This window comes from Hyperoodon ampullatus (genome assembly GCF_949752795.1).
Source record: "Hyperoodon ampullatus genome assembly, chromosome: 5".
NCBI classification, from domain to species: domain Eukaryota; kingdom Metazoa; phylum Chordata; class Mammalia; order Artiodactyla; family Ziphiidae; genus Hyperoodon; species Hyperoodon ampullatus.
Window position 1 is genome coordinate 32,436,710 of NC_136918.1, and position 19,078 is coordinate 32,455,787.

The 19,078-nt window shown below is 37.0% G+C and overlaps 1 protein-coding gene across 3 annotated transcripts in view; it reads right to left on the reverse strand.

Annotated features, from left to right (window-relative positions):
* The window catches only part of CCDC14 (coiled-coil domain containing 14), a gene marked incomplete at its 3' end in the record, with an annotated part of 45,472 nt that overhangs the window by 22,617 nt on the left and 3,777 nt on the right, over nt 1–19,078 (reverse strand). Inside the window, exons 2-9 of one of the 3 annotated variants that reach the window (XM_079705336.1) lie at nt 15,924–15,979; nt 15,528–15,600; nt 15,210–15,279; nt 14,995–15,117; nt 6,837–7,073; nt 6,628–6,722; nt 4,835–5,336; nt 2,300–2,441 (exon numbers count right to left, since the gene is read on the reverse strand). In XM_079705336.1, coding sequence (XP_079561462.1) covers nt 2,300–2,441; nt 4,835–5,336; nt 6,628–6,722; nt 6,837–7,073; nt 14,995–15,117; nt 15,210–15,279; nt 15,528–15,600; nt 15,924–15,979 — 1,298 coding nt within the window. Of the gene's footprint in view, nt 1–2,299; nt 2,442–4,834; nt 5,337–6,627; nt 6,723–6,836; nt 7,074–14,994; nt 15,121–15,209; nt 15,280–15,527; nt 15,601–15,923; nt 15,980–19,078 lie in introns of all 3 variants that reach the window. The other 2 variants (XM_079705335.1, XM_079705337.1) reach the window with 2 other exon arrangements.

Consider the following 19,078-nt stretch of genomic DNA (forward strand, 5'->3'; position numbering starts at 1 on the left):
ACAAATTCCTCATTTTTCAATAATTTCAATTTTAGAAGGTCAGGTAAACAATGGCAGTAGCATGCTATTTAATCTTTGTCCTCTAAGGACACAGCCAAAAAGCTTTGATGCCAAGTCTGAAGAATTAGGTGAGACATTAAACTAATACCTTTAAAAAAAGTTAACAACAAGCAGTGACCAATAAAGTATTAAGTCTCATTTTCTTAAGTGGCTTATAAATTAGCTCCTAAAGCAATTTAAAAATGTTCTAAGGAATATAAATAAATAACAACTACTGATATTTCCCATGGTCACAATGTTAAAATAGATAATATCTGGAGACAAAGTTTTAGTATGCTTGTTTAAGAAACTAATTATTTGATAGTCATACCTTAAAAAACATATGTGTTTATTTAAAATGGATTACAGTATGTTCTTTTGTTTCACAAAATACACATAAATACTGAAGCATAATTAAGTTAGTCTCTACTTCCTAGCAGAAGCAATGCAGAAGCGTAGAAATTAAGATCAATGCACTCTAAAATCAAACTGCCCAGGTTTGAGTCTTGTCTCTGTTACATCTTAGGTATGTGACCTTGGGTTAAGTTACATAACCTCTCTGTGCCTTGGTTTCCTCATCTGAATAAGAATAACATAATAGGGCTTCCCTGGTGGCGCAGTGGTTGAGAGTCAGCCTGCCGATGTAGGGGACACGGGTTCGTGACCCGGTCCAGGAGGATCCCACATGCCGTGGAGCGGCTGGGCCCGTGAGCCAGGGCCGCTGAGCCTGCACATCCGGAGCCTGTGCTCCACAACGGGAGAGGCCACAACAGTGAGAGGCCCGCGTACCGCAAAAAAAAAAAAAAAAAAAAAAAAAAAAAAAAAAAAGAATAACATAATACCTACCTCATAGAGCTGCTGTAAGAATTTAAAGAGATGACATACAAAGGATAATAGATGGCACATATTATATTATGTCTTATGGCCTGGCACATAAGAAACATTCAATAAATGTTAGTAGTAGTATTGGCTATCACCATTATTATTATTTATACTTGGTCTTGCTTTTGAAAAACTAATGCTATTATAGGGATCCCTTAGGTCAGGACTAAAGACAGTATTATTAGAATTTAAACCAGCAACCCCACCACATACCACAGTATCTAAAGACTAATGACCTTTAGAGAAATAATCCTAAACGAGTAAATCTCACTAGGTGTCATGCCTTTGCAGGCTCCAGATCCATGAATTTAAGCTATCCTCCAACTAGGAATCCTATTTTGTTGCTTTCCAGTTTTTTAAAATTATGCAGGTCCTTGCAGTTCCCATCTGGTACAATGTCTATAGCTCACACAACTGTAACGCCCTCTCAGGGCACACTCACACACTGCAGTGCTGCAGAAGCACCTGAAAGTGTCCTCCCATCCTCTGCAAAGTGTACTGATAGACACTGGAGCAGGGGCCTTGGTGATCACCACTGAAATGTTCAAAGTTAAGATATCATTGATAACGTGTAAGTGATTTCTGTATTTCAAGATTAGATACCTGGTTTATATCTTTTCTAAACAAATGAAGGCCATAATATCAACATAAGTTAAGATAGCCAAAAGAAAAATTACCTAAGAATTAAAATGAGTTTTTTCCTATGTCTGAATGTAGTGGGGCGACTGGTGCGCACCCATATTAGGTTCTCCTTTCCTTTGGAGTATATGGAAGTATGAGAAAATTTCATGTCCCAGATCTTTATATTAGGCAGGGCCATATTCCTCATTTTAGCCTATAAAATACAAGTAGAAGTGAGACTATCATACTTCTGGGCCAGGGCATGTAAGAGTTGGTTTGTCATATCCATATTCTCTTTTTCCTGAAAAACATATACTGAGACAGTAGATCCTAAGACGGAGGGAACCTAAATCCTAAGTCACAGGATAGCCTCAGATGACCCATGCTGGTCTTGGTGTGAGGGAGAAATAAACTTCTGCTGTGCGATGCCATTGAGATTTTGGAGTTTGTTACTATATGGCCTAGACTGGCCTGATAAATACCCTGAGGTAGTTCATTTTCCTCTCCATTCACTACCAACCAAGTAACAGATGTAACAGATAACAGATGTAAAAAAATATGTACTAGTGGGCAGAAGTAACGGAAGAGTTAGAGAATGCCAGCAATATTTGGAAAATAGGGAAGAAAAAGTAGAAACATAGTAAGACAGTATATATCTATTTTCCTTATGAAGCCCTAGACATCTCATTAGGCACTTTTGTTCTGGCCACGGGACATCTTTGCATGGAGACAAAAAAATTCAAAGAGCAATTCTTACCTGCGTAAATGAGCATTTTCACTTCTTAGTGGTTGCATGGCCAGTGCTATTTCAACCTGAATATTTGTGTTTCCATTTACTGTTGGAAGCAGAGATATATACAGCTCCAGTTCTGTAATCAACCTCTGAATTTCTGAATCTTCTATAAAAGGCAGAAGAAATGAGTAAAGACAATATTATAAATTAGTTTTGGATAAGATTATTCATATGTATTACTAAAAAAGAAAATATTTCAGAAATATACATACATGCTATAAACAAACTCAACTCAGTTATTTATGAATTTATTATACAAATCCCATTTTCCTCTTTCCTGCCACCTGCATTTCCTTACTGAAAAGAATTCTAAAGACATCAAGTTCAGTAAACTAAAGATTAATCTTAAGTCACAGAATTATTATATCAGTGATTTTTTCAGTTAAAATGTCTAGTAGGGAGATGGTTTATATATATCTCCTAGTTCGCATTTACCAAAAGACTATATTAGACTCCTTTAATTGCTAAAGGGTTTCCTATAATTAATTACAGTATTAACATTTATAATACAACCTTTGATCCTGCATAAACAAATAACTCACTTTAGGTGATTCAAGTTGGCAACACATTGAGGAAAGGTCTACTAAGATAAGATTTTATTATTTAATTTTATAAAGTAGGTTAACACAATCAGCTACACTTCATTTGATGTAGCATCAAAAGCAGTTATCATTTTTGTTATTAATTGTGGGGAGTGGATGGTTTGGGAGGTGGCAAACAGCCACAGGTAGAAGGTAGATTTTAGATCTTTTGTCCTTTTATTTTTGTCCCCTCATTTCTATCCAAATTTTCTGTGAACTGAAAACATTTGATGAATATAATATTAACTGTCTGATATCCAAAAGAGGTAAGGTGTATTCTAGTTACAAAAATTTACTCAACTCCGTGAGTATTTTAACACCCTAATGGAATGTTTACATGCACACAGTAAACAACTGTGCCCAATTACAGAGCAGACTTCTACCAATCCTCCATAGAGGGGTTTTACTTGTAAGCATTGGAGGCCGAGACCTGGGCTCCACCATTTTCTAGCAATGTACCTTAGTCAAATTACTTAACTGCTGAAGCCTAGGTTTCTTCATAGTTAAATGGAGATAACAACAGTACCTCATGGGGTTGCTGAGAGGATTAAATGAAATACTGTTCTGCAAGCCTCAGTTTCCTCATCTGTAAAATGGGGACAATAACAGTACCTCACAGGGTTGCTGTGAGGATTAAATGAGATAATGCATATAAAACACTTAGCACAGTGCTGGGCACATGGTAAGCGCTCAGTTAATGATATTGTTACTATTATTATTGTTACCAATGATTAAGTATTTGGTTAAGAAAATAGTAATAAACTTAAAGTCTAAAAACACAAGAGATTTTAATATATTAAACCACTGGATCAACAGTGCTACAATCCTTTAGATAAATTTTAACATTTGGTACTTTTTTTGTCAGCCTGCAAATATTAGGTATTCAATCAGTGCTTCCACAATAAATTACTGTGTTTTCTAGATGACAAATCTGTAACTCACTCCAAATGAAAGCCATTATTTAGAATATATACCCATAATGAAAACATATGAATATGACCCGGCTCAAATGTCTCTTAACTCCACCCAAGACATTTTTCTTGATTTAATTAAAAAATCCCAAGAGTGAATTTAAAAGGGCATAAAAAGTTTTAGGTTCCTTCTCAAAGTGAGATTTGTTAAACATTATAACAGTTGGTTATTAAAGAAATGATGAGAGGAAATTTTCTGCACCTTTTTAAAATAGGAAAAAATTATCATTCTATTCTAGGGAGTTAATCATGTTTAGGGTCCTCTAACCCCTTGAAGTTTATCTCTATAACTGGTTGAATCTTTTCAAGGTCCTTTGAATCAAGCAGAATGAATACACACTTTCAAGTAAAAGACTGTTTGATATTCCCTAGCACATTTCAAATCCACAGGAAACAAGAGGGAGCAAAACCTAAAAAATAAGAATAAAACAGACAAAATTCATTTCCTCATTAGCACAAGACATATTTCTATGGAAAATATCACAAACTCCATGTCAGTTATTCTGAATTTAAATGACATGCCACAGGGACTTCCCTGGTGGTGCAGTGGTTAAGAATCTGCCTGCCAATGCAGGGGACATGGTTTGATCCCTGGTTCAGGAAGATTCCACATGCCGTGGAGCAACTAAGCCCATGTGCCACAACTACCAAGCCTGCACTCTACGGCCTGTGCCACAACTACTGAGAATGCGCACCATAACTACTGAAGCCCGTGTGCCTAGAGCCTGTGCTCCACAACGAGAAGCCACCGCAGTGAGAAGCCCACGTGCTGCAACAAAGAGTAGCCCCTGCTCGCAGAAACTAGAGGAAGCCCGTGCACAGCAACGAAAGACCCAATGCAGCCATAAAAAATAATAAATAAAAAAAAATTAATTAATTAATGCTAAAATTATAAAAAAAAAAAAAATGACGTACCACAGAAAATTATAAAGAAAGTCTTTATCTACCTTGTTCTGCTACCAGGGCCTTGAGCTCTCCCAACAAATACTTGATAGTTCTAACTTTTTCAGCACTCTGGTTCACATTTTTCGCATTCTGCACATCCTTTATTCTTGTATCTTGCACAGGTATGTTTAAATCCTTTCTTTCACTTCTGACCTCTCCAATTTGTTCTTTAACATATTTTTCTTCATTAATAGCCAAGAAATCTGGCTGTAATAGGGTGGGGCTGCAGCAAGTCTGACTGTCTGGATGAGAACCCAACAGTTTCATGTATGTTTGGAAACACTTCAGTAGGTCCGGTTCCTTAGGAACTCTTTGTTGTGGCAGAATTCCATTAGCAAGACCCAGCTGCTGAAATGTTGGAGTAGCTGGTTTGTCAGTTTGGGGCAGGCTCCATGGAACTCCAAGACTAGTACTGAAGGAATTCCTTAGAACATCATCAGTACAATTCACAGGAATTGTTCTACTTTGTGATGCAAACTGGTTGTCACCGTCAGTCTGAACGTCCTAAAGAAAGAAAAAAACAAGTTAAGCCTTCAAAAATGTGAGCACTGACTTGTAGGCATTAACTATAATAAACTCAAACGAAAAATGTTAGAAGATGACATTTGCAGGATGGAGTTATAGATTACCAGTAAATAAACTGAATTTCCCCTCAGCACAATATTCTAGCTTTTTAAAGCCTCTGCAATATGGGAACATTATAAAGCCATGACTAAAATAGATCATTTACAAATATCACACATGGTTTAAAGGCATCAAAAATTGGTCTACTTTGGGGCTTCCCTGGTGGCACAGTGGTTGAGAGTCCGCCTGCCGATGCAGGGGACACAGGTTCGTGCCCTGGTCTGGGAAGATCCCACGTGCCGCGGAGCGGCTGGGCCCGTGAGCCATGGCCGCTGAGCCTGCGTGTCCGGAGCCTGTGCTCTGCAATGGGAGAGGCCACAACAGTGAGAGGCCCGCATACCGAAAAAAAAAAAAAAAAAAATTGGTCTACTTTGGGACTAAACAAAATTCCACTTTGGGAAATTACAATGTAAGAAAATAAGGTGAAAAAGCTTTTGCACAAATATATTTAGAGAAATGTTATAGTGGTAAAAACTTCCTTAAATGTCTAACCATAGGTGAGTTAGTTACACAGACCATGGTATATCCACTACATAGAGTATTAACAACTTATTAAAAATTTAAAAAAGGTAAATTACAATAAAATGTTAAGTGAAAAAAAGCAGTATATAAAACGCTATAAAATTTAATTATGATGATATTTTTAAAAGAAAACTAACTTAACAAATTAAAACCAGAAAACAAAACCTACACAGAGAATTAAATAACTGGAACATGCTCTATCAACGTATTAACATCTTATTAAAAATTTAAAAAAGGTAAATTACAATAAAATGTTAAGTGAAAAAAAGCAGTATATAAAACGCTATAAAATTTAATTATGATGATATTTTTAAAAGAAAACTAACTTAACAAATTAAAACCAGAAAACAAAACCTACACAGAGAATTAAATAACTGGAACATGCTCTATCAACGTGTTAACAGCAATTATGCCTGGGTGGTAGGTATGGGTGATTTCTTTTTTCTAGTAATTTCTTTCCCTTTCCCCCTTCACCCTTTCCCCCTCCCCCAATTAATAGGTAAAACTTTTCTAATACAAAATAACTTGAAAAAATAATTGGTCTTTACATCCTAGGGCATTAAGATACAATCAGCAAATTCAATTTTCTCTCAAGATGACAATTTCTAAAAGCAAATTACTACTTATATAGTATATAAACTGTACTCACAGAATGAACCACTGGAGGGCAGGGTGGTTGCTGAGGTAACTGGACTGAGGTAGAGGTGGATAAGCTATAATTAGAATATGGAGATGCCTGAGATTCTAAAAGGGAAAAGGGGAAAAAAAAGTCATTCACATCTCAGACTGCTTATACAATTACCAGGCAACTTAATTAGAGCTTATAATCATGCTTTTTAAAACGTCATTCATACTAACCAGAACCAGACACAGTGTGGCAAGGTGCAGTAGGAATTCCTTTAGGGTTGTTCTTTGAAGCCAAGTTATTCATCAGTGACATCTGAGTCTGCACATGCTCACAGAGGGCTTGGTATATTATGGGTGAATACATTCTATAATGATCTTGTAGTGACCAATTTTGTGGTATATTTGATGAGTCTCTTTCACTTCCAGCAGAAGCATCATTAGGAATCTGTTTCTTATTATCTGAAGATACTAATGTGGAAGAAGGGAAAAAAGTTCTTGAAATACGATTCTTCAAAAACCTTTACCATAAGATATTAGGGAAAAAAGGACTCTCAGAAGTAGCTCAATTTATCACATACTTTACAGAACAGCTTTACCGCTATCACTCCTAAAGAAAATCACCTCAAATGATTTTCTTAAAGTAATGAATTAGGTTCTCCAGTCAAAAATCATCTACACTATGTCTTTAAAATCTTTATTAAACACTACTAATAAAATCTCTCTAATTATAAAGACCTCTCTTAGGGGGGTTACTTCTCTCTAAAATCCAGTAAAACTCTTTCACCTTGCTCCTTTTCCAGTTCATGCTCTTGAGAGGGGGAATGCAAAAGAAAAGAGAGATACCTTGTACAATTCTGATGCTTTGACAATAATAATAATAATAATAATAATAATAATAATAAATAAATCAGAGCTTTTAGAGTGAGAATAAAAGTGGATTTAATCTACATGTTGGGCTCTCAGACAAGACCTTAACCTGACATTTAAAGTCTCCAAAGCTTAACCACGACATACTTTTCCAACCATCTTCCCATCACCCTCAACTAAGAAATTTTTCATTCCAGTCAGGCCATTTTAGACACCTAAAACAAGCTTTTCTCACTTTCCCAAAACATTACTCATGATGAACCATTCTTTCCAATTCAATTCTACCTACTCACCAAAGCTCATCTGAAGGCTTCTCTCTCCCACGAAGCCTTTTCCAGTCATTCTAGTCTAGTGACTGCTCTTCACCATCCCAGAGCACATATTGTCTATACAAATCATATATCACTTGCATATTGTATTATATTGCTTATCTTTCATTCTCTTGTCTACTGACTAAACTATAAGCTTCTTTAGGCAGGACTGTATTTATACTTCATTACTTTCTCCCACAGAGTCTTGTATTAATCTATGTACAAAGCAGTACAAAGTAGAAACCTGGTATTAATAAACTAATACATGAAAAACAAGTTTTCTACATAGCACTACTCTATAGATCACTATCAAAATCTATTTCTTTGTCTAATAAGATCCCCTTCCCAAATGTTTTTTTAAAGACTATTAATAGAAATGAGAGTGTTCTTGGTAGATCATAGGTTATCAGTGTACAAAGTAAGTTTAGAAAAATATACAGCTTTTGGCAAAAGCTTACCAAAGCTAAATATATATTCTATGACATAGCAATTATACTTCTGGGTATATACCTAACAGAAATGAGTGTTTATGTCTACTAAAACAGTGGCCCCCACCCTTTTTGGCACCAGGGACCGGTTTCGTGGAAGACAATTTTTCCACAGACCAGGGGTGGGGGGGGATGGTTCAGGCTGTAATGCGAGCGGTGGGGAGCGGTGGGGAGCGGTGGGGAGCCATGGGAAGCCATGGGGAGCCACGGAGAGCGGCAGAGGAAGCTTTGCTGGCTCGCCTGCGGCTCACCTCCTGCTGTGCGTCCCGGTTCCTAACAGGCCGTGGGCAGAGGAATTGGGGACCCCTGTACTAAAAGATGTGTACGAGAATGTTCACAACAGCTTTATTTGCAGTAGCCAAAAACTGAAAACACCCAAATAGCCATGAATAGTAGAAATGGTTGAATTGTGGTATAGTCATCTGAAACTATACAGCAATGGAAAAGAACCACCTACTGATATACTCAAACTACCTATATGAAATTAACAGATATGTTGTTGTGTGAGAGTCAGACACAAGACTACATAGTGTACAACTGCATTTACATGAAGTTCAAAGATAACAGAACTATCCAATGGAGATAGAAGTCAGAAAAGTGGTTACTCAAGGATGAGGAGATAGGTGGTAGTGAGAATACTGAGGGGTAGGAGCCTGGTAGGGTACTGAAAATGTTCTATATTTTCATCTGGGTGGTGACTATATGGGTGTACCCAATATGCAAAAATTTATTGAGATTTATGCACTTGCTTTATGAGAGTTACTCCTTAATTATTTAAAAAGTGAAAACAGTTAAATTTTTTTAAATGGTATGGAATTCCCCAAATACATATACAATTTATTGAAAATAAAAACATTGCTAAAAGCATAAAACTTACAAGTAAAAGCAAAAAGTTAAAGGCAGATGAAATATTATAACCAATAAAGATAGAAAAATACTACTTAATTAATATTTGACTATGAAAATGGTTGGAGATATTGGATGCTTCCATTTTGACTTGGGCTATACTCTTCCTTTTGAGATAATCTATTGCTGTCAACATACTTCCTTGGCCTGAATATGAGCTCTAACAGTTACTAGCTGAATAACTTCTGGCAAATTATTCAACCTCTCTTGGCCTCCTCTTCCTCATCAGAAAAATGATGATAAGAGCATTACCTATTTCATAAGATTGTTGTGAAAAGTAAATAGCACATGTAAAGTATCAATGTCTAGCACATAGTGAGAACTCAATAAATGTTATATCTATTACCAAATGGCTACAAAGTCTTAATACGGACAAATAAATATTTCATATTCACAAATCTTCCCAACTGCTATCAATAAAATATCTCTAACCATGTCCCCTCTGAGGTGACATGCAGTAATGATTATTCTTCACTCTCTGAATATATGAGCTACAACAAATTGGTTAATAAACATTTCTGTAAAAAAAAATTATTTCTTAGTGGAAATACAATTTTATAATAAATCAAATGGAAAAGCATCCTCCTAAAATAGTTTAACTTTGAAATCTAAAATGATGAAGGGTGAGATCACAGGCAGCCCACGGCCATCCAGCACATTGCTCTTCCTTTCCTCCTGATTCCTAGGTCTCTCTTCTGCTCCTGGGTTTCTTTTGGTCCCATAAGGTAAGAATTGTCTGGTTTGAGGAATTCTCAGATTTTACACTCATAGTTCCCAAGCATTGGCACTCATTCACTTTTCAAGGGATCGTTTTCACAATCTCTGATGAAGCTGAGCTACAATATTATGCCTTTGCCAGCAGATGGCATCATCCAACATAAATTAATAAACCTCAAACACTTCTTAAAATTCAAAGCTTTAGAAATTAACATCACTTACTTTGCTCCTTTATTAACTCACTCTACGTGAAACTCTACTGAGAATGTTGTATATCTGTATTTAAGAGACAAAATCTTAAAGCAATTTATCTAAGACAAGTTAAAAACCATAAATGGATACACAATTTTAGAATTAAAAAAAACACCACCAACAACAAAATAAGCCTGTTACTACACAAGTACAAATGAAGTATATTTCTTGCTCTTGTTCACTATAACAAAGCACCCTACATAAACATTTTACCAAACAGCTTAGGACAGCAATGCCTAATTGGTGTCAGTTGATAACTATTTATTCAGTCCACAAAACTTTTTCTGTCCTTGAATTTTAGCTGCTGTACAGCACTGTTGCTTGGATGTATAAGCATTGTCTGATAGGTAAGATAGTTCCTGCCACCCAAATACAGAACAGACATCTACTGTGGATAAGAGCTGCTGGATGCCTATTATAATGTGAAACACGTAAAAGAACACCTGGCCTTGATACGGGCAATCAAAGCTCAAAATATTCTGCCAGTAGCAGTTTATTTCCCCAAGGTGAGGGCAGAAATGTATACATGATACTGAAAGTAGGTCACATGCCCACAGCATTCAACACAGTTATCAAAATGTAAAAAGTTGCTTATTAAAAAAATGTTTTTTTTCTTTGAGTGTCAGGAGCACTCTCAAGCAAGCTCTCAACGCATTTCTGGAACTGCCCTTCTGCCTCCTTCCTCCCAGTATGCAACGGGGTGGGTGAGTGTGACTCCACAGACGCTCAGTGATCAGGCAGGTACCAGACAGAAAGTAAGTAAGGACCCCAAGCCCCAGAAGACAGTTAACACCAAATAGTAAGATAATGTATGCTAAAGTTAAAATGATACATAGATGCCAGTTAACATGCTGTAGTAGATTCCTAAAGTTCTAGTTATGATTATCTCACTTATGGAGAGATGGAAAAGAAAGCAAGTGCTGAGTTTGGTTTTTGTGTATTTTGAGCACTGTGCCAACAGAGCAAAAACCTTGTACTGGTTAACAGCTGCTAACCACAAAAAAGAAAAAAAAGATGATCCTTTCTAGACAGTGCTACAGTTTGGTAAACTAAAAAAGAGTAATTTAAGCAAAGGGAAAGAGGCTTCTGTTTCTGAAGAGTCAACCTTAGGAGTAAGTCAATGAGAACCACTTCTAATACTGCAACCCTAAAGGAGACTGTCCTATGGGATATAGGTCCTTCCTTCTGAGGATGAAAGTGTAGGGGAAATGACAATAAGAATATTATATCCTGATCACGGGCCAGAACTGCTGATCTGACTCTAATCCAAAGAAGAATTTAACGCCAGGGACCCAGAATGCTAGATCTCTCTCATTTGCTTCCCCAAACCCATCTTCTACCCGTCTCCACCCTGCTCTGCTCTCTCTGGGATGCTCATCTGTATGGATTACATTGTTAAGAGACATTCCTTCATGGGTCTCTTCTGCCCCTACATGTCTTGCTGGGTCTACCAAAAAAGTAAGGCCTTGACCTAAGTTCTTTACCTGGGCCACTTCTCAGGGTTGTGTTTGTACTGAGCAACTTTGAGGGATAAGGTGATGTTTCCCCCGAGACAAGTATAGGCTTGCTTACTGCTTACTACAAAATCAGTGGATTCCCCAAGCTCAGCGGTTGTCAGCTGAAGCTTAAACCTACAGCATGTGCAGCATCCACCTGGGTCCATCCCATCATCCCAGTGGGAAATGACAGCGAGGGAGAACCAACACAAATATGCTGATGTGCATGAGTAATAAAGTCCTTTGTCTCTGACCCAGAGTCTCGTGTCTCCTGTCAACATGCATGACACAGTAAGGCTAAATTATTAGTTGTAAGAATGAAAATCAAATCCCAGACCAGATATACAACAGGGTTCCAGGTGGGTCCAATCCAATGGGAGTCTCAGCATTATCAAGGAAAGGAAGAAGCATGAATTCAAAGTATTTATTCCCAACTCCCTCTCTATGAGGCCACTTTGGGCTGGCTTTGTCACTGCTCTTCTCAGGCAGCCTACTCTACACAACAGTATCTCTTGAGTCCCAGTACCCTCTTCCTCACCTCATTCCTTAAGGCCTAAGGACAATAAAAGCTCTGTTCCTGCTGCTAGCACTGGGCTAGCACAATCCCTTGTGGTTTCTGTATACTCTAGTCACACCTTTGTAATGAGTTTCTTTGTAAATAAACCATCTTAGAATTATCTTAATTTGAGTGTAGCCATCTATTTTCTGTTGGAACTCTGATAACAAACAGTTAAGCTGGAATCCAACAAGTTGATACCACGGCACCACTGCCAGCCATGTACATTCTAAATGAGAGTTCCCTGAGGAAGGGTGGCCTGGACAAAAAATAACCTGCCTTGAGAAAAAAAAGTAAGAGACCGGAGGAATAGGTAGATGGCGCTACCACTCCTTTCTTTGTCCACTGGGCCCCCAAAATAGGATTCTACTTTAAGAATTAGACCAGGGGTTAGCACACTTTTTCTTAAAAGACCAGAGAATAAACATATTACGCTTAGCAGGGCTGATTGTCTCTGTCACAACTACTCAACTCTGCCACTGCAGCACAAAAGTAGCCATAGAAAATACATAAATGAGGGACTTCCCTGGTGGTCCATGGTAAAGAATCCGCCTTCCAATGCAGGCGACGTGGGTTCGATCCCTGGTCGGGGAACTAAGATCCCACATGCCGCCGGGCAACTGAACCTGCACACCACAACTGCTGAGCTTGAGCACCTCAAGGAGAGAGCCCACGTACTGCAAACTACAGAGCCCACGCACCCTGGAGCCCATGTGCCACAAGTAGAGAGAGAAAATCTGCACACCACAACCAGAGAGAAGCCTGCGCACCACAGTGAAGAACACGCGGGTCACAACAAAAGATCCCACGTGTCTCAACGAAGATCCAGTATGCCACAACTAAGATGCAATGCAGCCAAAAAATAATAATAAATACTTTTTAAAAAAGAAGAAAATACATAAATGAATTAACATGGCTGTGCTCTGATAAAACTTTATTTACAAAATAAATGACTAAACATTATTTATAAAGCAAAACTGGCTGTAGTATGCTGACCCTGGTTTAGACCAATGTTGTCCAATAGAAATATAGTGTAAACCATATATGCAATTTTAAATTTTCCAGTAGCAATATTAAAAAAATTAAAAATGGGTAAAATTAATTTTCATGTTTTATTCAAATCAATATAGCCAAAATATTAACATTTCAGTATGTAATTAACATTAAACATTAAGATATTTTATTTTTTGCATTAAATATTCTAAGCATACTGTGTATTTTACTATTAAGCACATCTCAATCTGGATGGTAAATTTGCATCAGAAATCCTTGATCTGTATTAGATTTAATAAAATTTACAGCTGAAAAAAGTAGATTCATGTACCCAAGTTATTCCAAACATACTTAAAAGTTTTCTAATAACTGGATCAAGTACCAGTTTTCAAATTAAAATTAAATTTAAGTAAAATTAAATGCCATTTACAATTCAGCTCCTTGGTTGTACTAGCCATACTTAGAATGTTCAGTGGCCACCTTTGGCTACAGACTGTCATCTTGAGCAGAGCAGGTCAAGACAATACAAGGCTAAATGCGACTGGCCTCCAAGATAGGTTAGTAAGTTGTTTCCTCTGCCTTAGTTCTCTGACTCAGGACCACCTGCAACATCAACCTCTAGTCCTATGAATGTTCTGCCCTCGTTTTCTCAGCCTCTTTGCCTGGATCCTGATCTCTTAATACCCAGGGCTATTGCTGTAGATAATTTTCTAGACTTCACTCCTTGCCTAAGCTGAATCTAAGCATGCACTGCTGTGTTAACATTTTTGGCCCACCTGTACTGTGGAACTAGCTGGTTCCATTCTTGACCATCTGAATTCCCATTGTGGACTTTTATTTTTTCTTTTTAAATACATTTATTTATTTTATTTATTTATTTTTGGCTGTGTTGGGTTTTCGTTGCTGCATGTGGGCTTTCTCTAGTTGCAATTAGTGAGGGCTACTCTTAGTTGCGGTGCGCGGGCTTCTCGTTGTGGTGGCTTCTCTTGTTTCGGAGCATGGGCTCTAGGCGCATGGGCTTCAGTAGTTGTGGCTCGCAGGCTCTAGAGCACAGGCTCAGTAGTTGTGGCGCACAGGCTTAGTTGCTCCATGGCATGTGGGATCTTCCTGGACCAGGGATCGAACCCTTAACCACTGTGCCACCATGGAAGCCCCATTATGGACTTTTTCATTTCCATTTTGGGCTATCTTGTTCTATAGGCCTCTATGGAACAACATAATCAAAACTTGATTATTCTAAACTGTTTGCTGAATTATTATACTTAATTAAGTCAGCAAGATTAACTGTGAGGGTATAAAACATCCTTGGCCACAGTCACCATCAATCAGTGGCAGGCCTTCTTTCCTTACATATCTTATCCAACTTGGAATTTTACCTTCCTATTACCATGTCTTCTAACTGTGCAGCACAAAAATTGAGCTATTGAACCTACTTAAAATATATATATATATACATAAAGTATTTTTAAAACAATAAATATACACATGAAACACAACCAATTTGTGAATATCTATGAAAACAAGGGGCAGGGAGAACAAAGATAACTCTATATACCTCCCAAATGTCAAAGTGAATTTGAACCTTTCCTCCTACAAACCTAGTCACTTTTTTTTCTACTTTTCTTCTTGGGAAAGTAACTACTCAGTGATTAGAAGCTGAATAGAGGGGAAAAAAAGCACAAGCACACACACACACCTGAATAACCAATGTTATTAAAATGAATCCAACTGCATAATCCCAATAATTTATCAAAACCCCCGGAATTAAGTATATTTAAATAAATAAGAGAAAAAAATACTTACAAATTTCCTTCCAGACTACAGAAGGTACAGTATGTTTTTCATGTCCTTTCTTTTTAGATCCATATTGTTTGCTTTCTACAGGTCTGGGGTAATATCTATTTTCTGAATATGCTATTTCTGAACCTACTAATAATTAAAACAAAAATTCATTAGCATTAAGAGAACTACTTAATTGAGAAAAGGTGATCAGCAAAGAAGCCTTTAAAAAATAAAACCTGAATCTTCATTTCTCAAAATGTCCCGCAGCAAAGAAGCACAACCATCAAGCCCTTGTATAGGTTCAGTCTGCAAGGAGAAAGTCATTTAGAAATTTGTACACAAAATTTTAATGCAGGAAAAAAAAACTGTAATTTAAAAATTTTCTTATTTAGAAGCAATTTATTATTGGTAGAAGACTTGTTTTAAAGCAAAAAGTCTTCATTCTTCATTAGAGCAATTAATACTTTACCTTTGAATTTTTATTCCCACTTCTTAGCTTTTACCTGAAAACTAATTAAAATAGCATATATTTTATCTATTCAGTTTAATCTTACCTGACTTTCTGAATCAGAATGAGTGGGATAGCCAGAATCTGCATTAAAACGGGATATCTTTCTCAAATGGGTCCTAGAAAACAAGTTTGTTAATATCTTTACATATGACACAAAAAGTTGTTTTCCCAAAATATATTATAAATAGACATTCTCTTTCCAGCAAAGGTTGGATAAGAAAGTTTGTCCAACCATGTAAAAGATGGATTTATGCAGGACTTTATGAAGACTGTAAAGACTAAAATGATCAACATGGGTAAGATATGAAAAGTTCCTCCCCAGACTTTTGTGAAGGTAGAGACCCATCTAGTTCTCTGGGGTAGGAAAAATTTAGTCTAGCCCAAACACTTGAAAATCTCTTGAGATTTCCTGAGGTTGTAAACTTCTTTATGTACTTACCCTTTCTTTCCACTTGTTAATTTAGCAGGTCCAGCGTGCTTTCCTGAAGATAATACCTATGACATAATGCATTATATTGTAGTATATATACAAATATTTTTTCTATTACATTCTCAGTATGCTGTTTGGACAAAACCTGAAATGTTATTCATTGTTTGCGTTCCCTTTTTTACTGTGGTAAAACATACATAAAATAAAATGTACCATTTTAGCCATTTTAAAGTATACAGTTCTGTGGCATTAAATACATTCACATTGCTGAGCAATCATCACCACCATCCATCTCCAGAAATTTTTCATCTTCCCAAACTGAAATTCTGTACCCATTAATCATTAACGTCTCATCCCCTCCTCCCCTAAGCTCCTGGTAACCACCCTTCTACTTTCTGTTGCTATTAATTGGCTATTCTGGGAAGTTCATATAAATGTAATCATACACTACTTGTCCTTTTGTGACTGGCTTATTTTGCTTAGTACAATATCTTCATGTTGTAACATGTACAAAATTTCCTTATTAAGGCTGAATAATAATCCTTTTTTTTTTTTTTTTTTTTTTTTTTGTGGTACAGAGGCCTCTCACTGTTGTGGCCTCTCCCGTTGCGGAGCACAGGCTCCGGACGCGCAGGCTCGGTGGCCGTGGCTCACGGGCCTAGCCGCTCCGCCGCATGTGGGATCCTCCTGGACTGGGGCACGAACCCACGTCCCCTGCATCGGCAGGCGGACTCTCAACCACTGCGCCACCAGGGAAGCCCCAATACTCCATTTTATATATGTACCATGCTATTAATTTTTAATAAAACCCACAATTACAATTGAACTCTTATAAATAATTTGCTCTATATAGAATGTCAAGCAAGCAACACATACATTTGTGTCAAGTCTATTTAAGCTGAAAATGAAGTTGAGATATTATTTTAATCAGAAGTATCTACTATAGTAAGTTTGGACTATACTCAACCGTTGAACATGTTCTACATTCCCCAGTTCTTCAAAACATACAAGTTAATTCAAGATACAGGGCAGAGTCCATAACTCTGATTCTATTTATCCACGTTCTTTAGAATGCCTGACAAGACTAGCACATGAAAACTCTACCATTCCTCTTTATCTATATCTCATTCTCTCAATCTTTCTTTTTAAACTCATATGTTTTTTTAATTTTTGATTAAAAAAATACCTTAGGTGGGCTACCTCTTGTATAGAATAAAGAAAAAAATTTGCTTCTACATGCATCCAATACCTTGAGAGTTACAAAAGAAATAGTTAATTGTAGTTGCCTCCAGGGAGGGAAACAGAATCTGGGAGACAAAGCAAGAAGGGAAACTTTCCATGGTATACCTTTTTATATCTTAAAAACTTTATATCATATAAATATAATGTCTATTCAAAATATAACTTTTAAAAGACACAATTATATTCCCTACTCACTCCCTCATTTTAGCCTTCAGGTGTAGTCACTGTTGGCAGTTACACTTAGGATTTTTCTTGACATGTTTACATATTTCATCTCAGGACAGCTTTGAGCATTAACTATTAAACTTTCTGGAGTTTTACAATATTCTATTATTTGCTTGAATATGTACACTCTCCTTCTAAGAATGCTACTGAGAATACATTTTTTTAAATTGGGTTGATAAAAAGTTTTACTTCTCCTTAAGATAACTTAGAATATGATGGAGTCATAAAGCCAGCAGTGAGGACCAACACTGGCGGAAGTAAGATCCCATGTAACATAGCTCCACTGGCCCCTGCATGACCCCCTCAGGGCCTTTCCTTTCACAATATCTATGTCGGTGTCCTGGCCAGGACCACAATAAAAAGCCAAACCATTGTGCTGCTAGGTCTAAAAACAACTACCACAATAATTATCTTTCAAAATTAAAATTAGTATACTATCTGAGATAAATAATGGCATAATTGTAAGATTATATACAGCATTTCTCCAAAAAACACACACATTAGATTATATTACAGAAAACCAGGTAAAGAAAATTAACCAAAATAAAGCACCCTGTAACAGTATCATACTGGCACATTTCCTTCAAATTTATTTTGTATTCTTTATTTTTAAATAATAGTACAAATAATTGTATACATGTCACCAAGATTCCCCAACTGTTGACATTTTACTACATCTGCCATGTTCTCTCTCAAAAAAAATGTATATAATTACTTTTTGTCTGAACCATGTCAGATTAAGTTACAGACACGATACCAGTTTATATTTAAATATTTATTCCTGGGACTTCCCTGGTGGAGGAGTGGTTGGGAAGCCACCTGCCAATGCAGGGGACACGGGTTCGATCCCTGGTCTGGGAGGATCCCACATGCCGGGGAGCAACTAAGCCCTTGTGCCACAACTACTGAAGCCCACGTGCCTAGAGCCCGTGCTTCACAAGAGAAGCCACCACAATAAGAAGTCTGTGCGCTGCAATGAAGAGTAGCTCCTGCTCGCTGCAACTAGAGAAAGCCCGTGCGCAGCAACGAAGACCCAACACAGCCAAACATAAGTAAATAAATTTATAAATAATATTTATTCCTAAATATTTCCTAAGGACAAGGTCAGTCTCTCATATAACCAAAGTATAATTATCAAAATCAGGGAATTAACACTGAAACCATACTATAATCTAATCTACAGATCTTATTCACATTTTGCCAATTATCCCAACACTGTACTTTATAGAAAAAAAATTCTGGCCTCCATCCAATCGAGGATCATACGTTGCATTTTAAGTTGTCCTATCTCTTTAGCCTCCTTTAATCTGTAACAGATCCTCCGGTTGTCATTCATTGTCTTTTACAGCCTTGACATATTTAAAGAGTATGAGCATTTACTTTGGTAGAATGTCCCTCTGGACATTTGGACTTGTCTGCTTTCCCATGACTAGTTTCAGGTTGTGCTTTTTTGGCAGGAATACCACAAAAGGGATGTTGTATCCTTCTCAATACAATATGAGCAGGCATATGATGTCAGTTTGTCCCATTACTGGTGATGTTAAGTTTGATTAAAGATGGTGCCTATCAGAGTTTTCACTACAAGCTTACTATTTTCACCTTTGTAAATATTAAGCATTTTGTGGGGAGATACTTTGAAATTACACAAACATCCTATTAATCAAACTTTCATCCAGTAGCATCCATTGAGGATTCTT